An 11191-nucleotide genomic window follows, 5' to 3' on the forward strand; every position below is an offset into this window, starting at 1 on the left:
ACTAAGTTTATTTATTGAAAGATTCAATAAATAATAATATATTATCCTTTACATTATTTGATTTAAAAAAAAAAATTAATAATGAATGTCTTGTTTTCAATATGACCTATTTATCATTATCAATAAATAAATTAATCTCTCAATAATTCAATTGATAGTAAATAAAAATTAAATGATAATAATGAGTGTAATAGAGACCCTTTTGAATTATAATATTGCAATATTAATTAAAACTTAATTGACTTAAAAATTGTTTATGCATAGCTATTTTAATATTCAAATAATATTTAAATCGAGTTTATTAAAAAATCTACAACGATTATTCAAAAATAAAATATTTAATAAAATTATTATCTTGAATCTCTCAAAATAAAAATAAAAAAAAATAATTTAAATTTCTTGAAGTAATTTAAAAATTGAGAGTCCAATAAAACAAAAATATTTGCATAATGTAAAAAGGATAATCATCTTATAAGGAAACTAGCTTCCAAAAATGGATAAGCCAGATCAGACATGACATTGCATTGGTTTCTCCAAAGTTTGATTCAGCTCTTCTTGTTCTTCGTGTTCTTAGTCATCAATAACTTTACTACAGATGGATTGTGAGATCTAGAGAGGAGAACGAATCACTTCTTATAAGAGCATGAAAATCTCTCCCTAACAGATGCGTTTTAAAATTATGAGGCTGAAGGCGATACGTAACGGACTAAAGCGGACAATATTTGCTAGTGGTGGAGTTAAGTTATTACAAATGGTATCAGAGAAACATCGAGCGAATGCTAGCGAGGACGTTGGACTCTTTAGGGGGGTGGATTGTGAGATCCTATATCGGTTAAAACTGTGAGACTGATGGCAATATGTAACGGGTCAAAGCGAATGATGTCTATTTGCAGTGCGCTTGAGCTGTTACAAATAGTATCAGTGAGATGTGGAGGCATGGATTGTGAGATCCCACGTTAGTTGGAGAGGGGAACGAAGTATCTTTTATAAGAGTGTGGAATCCTCTCCCTAACAGACGCTTTTTAAAACCGTGAAATTGACAACGATACGTAACGAACCAAAGTGGGCATGAGCTGTAACATGGATACATGCGGACCAATTAGTTCAACAGCTCTGAACTTAAATGCCTGCATTACTCACAAAATCACATATCATCGACGTGTCATCAGTGAGATGCCACTCTAGAATAGTTAGAATTCTAACCTTGTGTCAAGACCTACGGGTCAAGAGGTCAGTCTAATTGTTGCGATTTTTTACAAGAAGGTGAACATTAAACAGATAGGTAGGGTAACGCCCAAACTTGGCTATCTCCTGAATTCCCTTGGAGGTTCCAACTGAACACATTTTACACAAGAAATTTGAAGAACTATGCAGAAATCGTGTGCCACAGAAAACCTTAGAAAGATGACGAGAGAAACAGAGATTCGTCCGGTTGAGGAAGCCCAATAAGCTCTGTTTCTACATTTATGGGCTAGGAGCTTGCTCAAATCACCTTCCAAAACCCTTTCCAATTGCACAAATTATTTATGGATACGTGAGGTCTCACCTTGATCATCAGAAAGAGGAACGAGTAGAACGCTAGGTCTCAAAGGTTTGATGGATTGTGAGATCCCACTTCGATTTTGGAATGAGAATAAATTATTCGTGTGGAAACCTATTATTAGTAGGCGCATTTTAAAAACCAAAGTTCCAAAACCAAAAATGACAATATGTGCTAGCAGTGAGGTTGTATTGCTATATCTCTCTTAATATTATTAAATGCAAAAAGGAAGCAATTTTAAATCTTCGGGTATGGGTGCCGGGTATGGGTGCCTGTGTATCCTTTGTATAAGATTGAAAAGAATGCATTAGATGGATATTCGAGACCTCGGTGAATAAGAAGAAATCCTCCAATTGTTGTTTGAATAAACGACTTGATTTTGATTTGATACTTCGTTCCTATAGAGCTGAAATCGCAAGTAATCGTCAGTTAGAAGACCAACCACATGGAGGGGAAGAAAGAATTTTATTTTTTCTTTCTTATCTAATTTTTATCTAAATTTTAAAACACAAAGTAAAAACAGTAATAAAAGAGTAACTAAGAACTTAAATATTTTCTTTTAAAAAAAAATATTATGAGAAACAAACAAAAAAAATTAAAAAAAAAAAAACCTGTTAAACCATATTAAATTATAGTTCAATTAATTAAAATATTCTAATTTTCAACCAACAGAGCAAATAATAGAATAAAATTTGTATTTTTGGAGGTATAATTAGGGGAATATTCTTAAATTTTATTCTTTTAATATTTTCGAGACACCTAATCAACAAATAATAGGAGCGTAGTCAACTTCTCCAAATTTGGACCCCACATTTCCGAATCGATGAACTGTATCTCCACGTGTCAACTCCACTGTCGCCAAATTTCTTAAATCGCTACTGCTGACTCCACGTCATAACTCCATTCACAGTCGACAGCAGCCACGTCACCCATCAGCTCTTAAATTTTCCGACCGTTGATAGATGAGCGATGCAACTTTAGATTACAATTTTGACCCTCGGTAAAGTTTCAAGTCTCATTCAAAGTTTAACACAGTAAATTATCAAAACTTAATTTGAATGATAAATTAAATGATAAATTAAACTTGTCCCTCACATTATCTCGAAACTGACCCCTCAACACGGATTTACAAAAATAGCAAAAACGTTAATCATGGTAAAAAAAATAAGAAGGGCATTTTGGGGAATAAAAGAAAAAGAAAAAGAAAACTCCTAAATTTCTATGGAAAAGGAAATCCCCAACGAACGCAAAAATGGAGCCTATAAAAACCCTTTTCCCTAAATTGAAACGAAACATCAGTCGGTAATCTCCGTTTCGATTACCGATATTTCACAATGGAGTCCGGTGGTCCGCCCACCCCTCCGCCGCTCCCGCCGCTGCCCACCGGCGCCATCCTTCTCGGCAAATATCAGTTAGGTCGTTTTCTCGGCCGTGGAAGCTTCGCTAAGGTGTACCAGGCTCGTTCTCTCGCCGATGACTCCATCGTCGCCATTAAAATCATCGACAAGAACAAAACCATCGATGCCGCCATGGAGCCTTGCATTATCCGTGAGATCGCCGCGATGCGCCGCCTTCAGCACCATCCAAACATCCTCAAAATCCACGAAGTCATGGCGACAAAGACGAAGATCTATCTCGTCGTCGATTACGCCTCCGGTGGTGAACTCTTCGCGAAACTCCTCCGCCGTGGTAGGTTAACGGAATCCTCCGCCCGCCGCTACTTTCAACAACTCGTCTCTGCTCTGCATTTCTGTCACCAAAACGCCGTCGCTCATCGCGACATCAAACCCCAAAATCTCCTCCTCGACGAAGACGGTAACCTAAAGGTCTCCGACTTCGGTCTGTCAGCGTTACCAGAACAAATCAAAGACGGAATGCTCCACACAGCGTGCGGAACCCCTGCTTACGCAGCGCCAGAGGTAGTCACCAGGAGAGGCTACGACGGCGCAAAAGCCGACGCGTGGTCATGCGGCGTTATCCTCTTCGTCTTACTCTCCGGACACCTCCCATTCACCGACAACAATCTCGTGGCCATGTACAGTAAAGTTTACCGCCGGGAGTATCAATTTCCCGATTCGATTTCTAAGCCGGCTCGGCATTTGATTTTCCAACTTCTGGATCCAAATCCGAACACGAGGATGAGCATCGAGGCGTTGATGCAGCATTCGTGGTACAAGAAATCGGTGCGATCGAAGCCCCAAATCAGCAACAGAAGCTTGTTCGAATCGTTGGGTAATTACAAATCTGAATTGGGGGTTTCTGGATTAAATGCTTTTGATATAATTTCAATGTCATCTGGTTTGGATCTGTCGGGGCTGTTTGAGACAACGGATGATTGTAAGAAGAAGAGATTCACGACGGCGGTGAGCGTGGAGAAGGTGGAGGAGAGAGTAACAGAGATCGGTGGGGAATTGGGGTACAGAGTGGAGAAAGGGAAGAGCGGAGCAATTGGGTTAGGGAAAGGGAGGATGATTTTGGTGGTGGAGGTTTTGGAAATCACTGCTAATCTCTTAATTGTTGAAGTCAAGGTAGCTGAATCCAAAGCTGAGTTCGAGAGGATGCATTGGGGGGATTTGAAAGCCAAGTTGCAGGACATTGTTGTTTCTTGGCATACCAATGAGGAGGCCATATGATTCACAAGCTAAGGCTTCTTTTCGGGTGCTCGGAAGGTAGTCGGCTCGGGCTCCATCTTGGCATTGGTCAGGGGGTATTGTTGAAGGTGTTTGTTTATATGGAAATTGGACTAGAAGAGCTTAATTTGATGAGGGGAGGAGAGGGGGAGGTCTAACATGTTAGAAATGGTATGGTGTTTAATCTTGTGAAAGTTGATTTCAGAAACTGAAATCAACTGAGAAAACAAAAAGATTTCACCCATGCTTCATTAATGGAAACATTCAATAACATGCGTATTATAATAATACGTTAGATTTAATAAACTAGATTATCTTTATGCATTACAGGGTTTGGACATATAACGGCCCCACTTTTTAAAACTCTCCCATTAATTTTTTTTTTTTTTTTTTTTTTTTTTCAATAATTATTCTAAAATAGGGTAAAATTCATAAATAAATACAAATAAATCTATAATTATTCTAATAAAATATATTCATAGAGGTTGAAATTTAAAAATTATAAAAAAAACAAATAGTTTAAAGAAATGGTGCATAAAGAAAATAAATTTTTTATAAAAGACTTATTGCATGATGGTTATGAAGGGGAGGGTCTTAAATTAAAAAATAATAATGTAAATTGTGATGTATGTACGTGTCCAAAAACTCCTGAGATAATCGTGTTATTTAAAATTATTTACTTTATACAATATTTTGAACAACTCAATATTTTTACTTTTGATAAAACTCTTATTTAAAATAAGAAAAATTATGGATTGAGAGAAGAAAAAAAAAAACGTTTTCCAACGGAAAATTTCAATTTCAAAAATGCATTTAATAATATGTAAAATGAAAACAATATATTTTAAAATTATTTAAATATATGTATGAATATTAAACCCAATATACTTTTTCTCCTCTAAATCATATTCTTATTAAAGTTGAACAAAATTTAAAGATGTTATTTACTACTTTATAAATAATATATTAAAAATCAGTATAAAATATATGAATAGTTGTTTATTAAATTTTGAAGTCTTTTTAGTTTTTTTTTAGTTTTTTTTTTTTAATTTAAAAGACAAAATATATTCAATAATAGAGTTTCATAATCTTTCTATTTACATCATAGTCTTTGTACAAAACAAGACAATAAAGATCAAAATTGTTATTTATTTTTTATTTTTTTCCTTTTTACAACTGAAATGCTAAACTCAATATTCCAGAACAAAAATAGGATTTGAATTGGAATTTAAGAAAAAATAAAAAAATTAAATTTGCCAACGAAAATGGGATTTTAGAAAATGAACAGAATTGCCGTGAGCAATATGTCCCACATCGGTTAAACTTAGAAGCAAGAGCAGGAGACTGGCTATAAAACAGGCCTGCATACGCCATTCTAAAGCATACCTTTCTCGGCCTTTTGGCTAAGATCAAGTGTAGTATCTGTTCTTATCAGTTTAATATCTGATACGTGGGCCATCGGCCCACATGATATTAAATTAATTTTTCAAGGGGGAGAGCCCACCACAGTAGCTTGCTATTGGGGCTCTCGAGCATCGCCCATTCGTTGCACTACAGTGTGGGCCAGGCGCACCCCTCCAATATTCAGTTATTAAAGCTTCTCAGTTTTATGGAATTATCAACACTCCATAAAGAGACTTCTGAATATATATATAGTAATAAAAGTATATATTAATTACAATTTGATTTCATCAGCAAATTTATGTTACAAAACTTGAATAAATTCATCATATCGTTGTGTGTTAATTTCTCAGTCCCCCAACTTCTGATCCTTTCATGATTCTCATCCTCTTGCACGACGAAATAAACATCCTGCATTTAATTCATCACCAAATCAAATAAGCTCATGAATTTAATTAAATACAGATTTGGAATTTCAGGGAATTGTTAGAACAACTCACCGCCATGGAACATCGCCCACCAGCATCCAATCTCCGTCTTTATCTTCATAAGTTGGGGCATAATCCGATCCCCGGTACCCTTCCCTTTCACAGTACGCCCCGATTCTGAACTTGAACATCTCCTCTAAACCCTTGAGAAGTTCAGGGTAGCCCTTGTAGAGACCCACATCGATCTTCCTCAAATAAGGAGCTCCATCCATACTCACTTTCACATAAATCCCTCCGCCCTCCGCCGCCGTGGTTGCCTCTGTTTTCTTGGGAAGCAGAGTATTTTTCCTAAAGGATCTAATCGGCGGCCACCCAACAACCTGAGACCTACAAAACCCAAATTGAGAATCAAAACAGAGCCCAAAAAACCATAACGAGAGTCATAATCGAAAACGGCACGTACTTGGGTGGAGGAGCAGAGTCGTTCTGTAAATTTCTCTTGTTAGTTCGAACCCCAGAAGAGTTGTCTGCAGAGCCGTTGCTTTCGGCGGCGGTTCCTGGGAGGCCGAGGCGGAGCTCGGTGGCTCCGAGATTGAGATCGGAGAGCTTGGAATCCATTTTTTTTTTTTTGTTTGGGAGAGAAGGAAAAGGTGGTTTTATAGATAAGATGAAGAAGGGGATGAGGATGGGAATTTGTCGGCGGGAATGGGAGCAGACAGCGGCAAAGGAGGGACAGAGGAGGGGACAGGAAGAGCAGTGAAAATGGACGGTTGAGATGCGTTTACGTGGCTGTGGGAAACCCAATCGGGAGCGTTGGATGTTAAGGTACAAGCATTGCCATGTGATGTGGGGCCCTATAGCCTTTACAATTATATAAAATTAAACATTTTATATAATTTATATATTTATACAATTTTCTCAAAATATTAAAACAAACACAATTAAAAATTATATTCTTTCTAGAAGAAGTTAATTTATAATTACATGGAAAAATTAAAAAGAAAAAAAAAATCCAGTTGACTAAGTCAAAGTCGTCTCTAGTTGACCAACTTGAGTTACGCCTAAAAAATTGGGGAAGATATTAAAATAAAAATAAAAAAAGGTTTAAAACCGTCCTTAAATTTTATTATATGTAAATATTAGTTTTTAAAATTTAATAATTTAATAATTTATTTTTTGTTTCTTGTTCTCTATTTGGTTGTGGATGTGGGCGTGGGGTGGTTGAGTCCCACGGTGTGTAGTGGTTGGTTCGTAAATCAAAATCAATAGAATGTACCAAAATCCACGAACCAAAGGACCCATCCTCCCCCACCTCGTGCGCGTCTTCTAACTCATTACTGCTTTCAAATCTCGACCCTTGGTTTTATAATGTTACGATAATGACTCTGTTATTCTTTTGCATCGAGTGAGATAAGATTGTTCTAAATAAAATATGTTTAATTTTGAAGTTTCTATGATTAAGCTGTCGAAATAAAAAATACACCTTGTTGGTTTAAATAGCGACTTTAAATTATTTTAAACTTTTTTTTACTCATTCTATATTTGAGATCGCTCTCATTCGAATGTGTTGTTGATTTATTTATGAACAACTCAATTTACACGGGTGTTGCATTTACAATAAAAAAATTTCAATTTTTTTGTTTCACACAAAAAAAAAGTCAATTTGAAAAAGTGAAAGAACTAAAACATTTGAAAAGGAGTAGGCACGAGTCTTTATGCTATAATGGTATACTACATATAGAGATTATGAAAATAATTTTTTATGTTATATTGATAAAATTGAACCTAACTATAATATCTCGAACTAATTAAAAGAGGGCAAGAGAGTCAAACTAGATGAACCTAACCCAAAATGGAGCCCCTAGCTTCGTACCCAACTGACCACACCCTAGGGTTTATATGGTCGTGGGGGAAACAATACGTACCTTGGGCCAAAATCTCAAGAAATTGATTAAGATACCTATGGCTGTCTTGACTCATTATCAAACCCTTAGGCCAAAAGGAAGACCAACCCGACCCTAATCCTAGATTGTCAAGTAGAAATGGATAATTATACTTGAGAGTTAAAAGTCCGAAATGAATTCTCTTACTCCAACATCTCTAATTTAAAAGATCAAAATGGGTACGACAGTTTCACTATTTTACAAGTTACGTATGTGTTCTGCTCAACAAATTACCACCTTATCCATATTTGCACACCAACCATTTCCGAAGTGATATCAAACTTATCCCGAACGTCATATACACAAATTATTTCCAAATAATTTAACTCATCTCGTTGCCAGTTTCTTACAAAAAAAAATTCAATGCCAAAACTTTGGGTACCTGCACATATGACGACATTCCACCCATCAAAATTAATATGAACAATAAAAGAAAGAACAAACAGGTGTTGTTACAAATGAAATAAGGTAAGGAAGTGAAAACAACACGACATAGAGACAAAAAAATTAAGTGGGAAACTTTGTCTTGGGTGCATTAAAATCCATTAAATTGTTGTAGTGTCTTATAACTTTGTAACTTGAAAACAAATATCTTTCAATTATGGTTCTGAGCATTGCGTCCACATGATTCAACCTCTAATTTTGGACCATCCCCCTATGTTCCATTATCACCTATACATTGAACTATATGCACAATCTCTTTCCTTTTCTATCTCTCACCCAAACATTATATTACTTCTTCTACCATTAATGTATTGTCTCAAACCCTAATCTTTCTCCTACCATATTCATTCCTCCCGTCTTTCTCGCCGTTCTAACTCATAAATAATTCACAAATCTCGTCACTCAACTCATATTGACTGCTTGTGTTAAAAGTTTAGGTTTAGTCTTGAACTTTCCTGTTTGTGGCTAGTACACCTCGTCACGTAAAATGTATCTAACAAGTATTTGATCTTTTAACTTTGTGTCTAATGGGTTTGTAAAATCTCACATCGGTTGAACAGGAGAACAAAACATTTCTTATAAGGGTGTGGAAATCTCTCCCTAACAGTCACGTTTTAAAACATTAAGGGAAGACCGAAAGCCCAAAAAGAACAATATTTGCTAGAGGTGGGTTTGAGTTGTTACATATGGTATCAGAGTCAGACACCGGGCAGTGCGTCAGTGAGAACACTAGACTCTCAAGGGGGTGGATTGTGAGATCCCTCATCGATTGGGTAGGGGAACGAAACATTTCTTATAAGAATGTCAAAACCTCTCCCTAATATACACATGTTATTAAAACTTTGAGGGAAGCCTAGAAGAACAATATCTTCTACTCCTGGTAGTCTAATAAGTTCGTAATTTAAAAAAAAAATGTCGAGTAAGTCAATGATTTATTAGACACAAAATTAAACATAAAGAGACTTGTTAGATATAAAATTAAAAAATTGAGAATTATATTATAAATTAAGTTTAAATCTTGTTTATTCATTTTTTATTTATAAACCTTCAATTTTTATCATTTAAATATTAAATTAAAAAATTAATGCAGAGGGTATAATATTGAGAAGGGCAAAAGAATTAAAAAAAAAAAATAATAATTTGAATTTAATTTGTAAAATTTATGTAATTTAATCTTAGGATAAAAGCTGGGGGTGTGGGGCCGGGGAGAAAACTGGAAGCGTGTGGGGGCAGAGATTGAGAACGGCGGGAACACGTACGGTGGGTTGGACCATCGTCCACGTGTGGTAATGCTGACGAGGAAACGTGGGGCCCTGTCCACTGTCCAGAGGCTGTTTGGTTGGATTGCGCTGTCAGCAGCTTTCAAAGTCCTCACCTGACAAACACGCCACCTGTTGCCTTAAACCCCGTGCCACGTATCTGCAGCCATTACCATTCGTGTTCTTTTTTACATTTTTATTAAAAAAAAAAAAAAAAATTTTTTATTTTTTTACCACTCACCGACGCCGTTTTACCTGTTGCAGACCGCGTTCCGTTGCGTGTCCAATTTTGCTTCCTTCTTTCTGTGGGCCATGAAATACATAATTAATTTCAAATTCCTATTTTATTTCCATTTTCTTAAAATAAAAATTTCTAATTATATTTGTGGTTAATAAGTGAAGTATGATAATTTGATGTTATTAAAATTTTTGTTGCATATAAACTCGTGTTTTAAATGTAAAGGGCGATTCAGACGAAAATTTAACGTTTTTTATTTACAACTTTACGATATATATATATATTAAAGTTTAGGGGTATAATTGGAACAAAATTTTAACGTTTTCTATTCGAAACTTAACTATGATAATTTTAGACGTTATAATTAAAAGTATTTTCTAAATTTGATAGAGCGAAGGATTTGAAACTCATATCTCTTAATCAAATATTTATATATTTATCAATTGAACTATATTCTAGACGTAGACAAACACAACATTAAAATAAGCTGAATGATCCGAACTTATATTCAAATATATATATTTTATTTTTTAATTACATGAGAATAGAAAATAATTTAAAAGACAAGCACTCAAAATAATTAATAATAATAATAATAATAATATTATTATTATTATTATTAATTTTTTTTTTATAATGAGAGGATTGAGATTCTTTTGTCACCCACTAACTGATACCGATGACCTCAAACTACCAAATAAAAAACCACACTTTTACATGTTTTTTTTTAATGATTTATTTGTTTATTATTATTTTAAATAATGATGCGAGCACAAAATAATTATCGACGTAGACCATAAGATTAGTTATAATTTTAATGTGATACAAATAACCTTAATCACACCCGATTAATATCATTATATTTTTTTAAAAATTAATATTTAGCATAAATATTTAACGTTTAAGATAATATTTTATCTAGACAAATCAACTTGATATTCATATAGTTGACATTATTTATACACATTCATTAAATGCTAAGGTAAACTTAGGCAGTAAGAATAATAATTATTATTATTATTTGAAGCAAAATAATAATAAATGGCAATTATAAAGTCAAGGATAATCAAATACCTTGTCTTTTTTTTTTCTTTGGACATTCCAAGGTAAAAAAAAAAAAAAAAAAAAAAAAAAAAAAAAAAAAAAAAAAAAAAAAAAAANAGCCCCCACCATGTCCTAAATTAAAGGAACATTTGGAATATTTATGGAGATGGTTTCAAATAAACTATGGTCTTATTGGTACCTAATTTTTACTTTTTAAAACTATATTATAAAATTGCTCTTTTCAAAAGTATCAAAATTGAGGAT

At 34.4% G+C, this 11191-nt stretch overlaps 2 protein-coding genes and 1 non-coding gene across 3 annotated transcripts; 2 read left to right on the forward strand and 1 right to left on the reverse strand.

The window, feature by feature from the left end:
* The first annotated feature begins 2677 nt into the window (after positions 1-2677).
* LOC111778928 (CBL-interacting serine/threonine-protein kinase 7-like) lies at positions 2678-4453 on the forward strand. The gene has a single exon (XM_023658940.1). The coding sequence runs from the start codon at positions 2875-2877 to the stop codon at positions 4171-4173; it is 1299 nt and encodes a 432-aa protein (XP_023514708.1). The 5' UTR covers positions 2678-2874; the 3' UTR covers positions 4174-4453.
* Positions 4454-5552: 1099 nt separating this feature from the next.
* Positions 5553-5748, forward strand: LOC111779430. The gene has a single exon (XR_002812696.1). It is a non-coding gene; the product is annotated as a U2 spliceosomal RNA (small nuclear RNA).
* A 27-nt stretch (positions 5749-5775) lies between these two features.
* On the reverse strand, positions 5776-6721 carry LOC111779306 (auxin-induced protein 22B-like). The gene is made up of 3 exons (XM_023659428.1): positions 6463-6721; positions 6072-6386; positions 5776-5982 (listed from the first exon to the last, which is right to left on the reverse strand). Exons 1-3 carry the CDS (start codon positions 6615-6617, stop codon positions 5913-5915), a joined length of 540 nt encoding a protein of 179 aa, XP_023515196.1. The 5' UTR covers positions 6618-6721; the 3' UTR covers positions 5776-5912.
* Between the last annotated feature and the right edge of the window lie 4470 nt (positions 6722-11191).

Source organism: Cucurbita pepo, chromosome LG17 (genome assembly GCF_002806865.2).
Source record: "Cucurbita pepo subsp. pepo cultivar mu-cu-16 chromosome LG17, ASM280686v2, whole genome shotgun sequence".
Taxonomy (NCBI): Eukaryota; Viridiplantae; Streptophyta; class Magnoliopsida; order Cucurbitales; family Cucurbitaceae; genus Cucurbita; species Cucurbita pepo.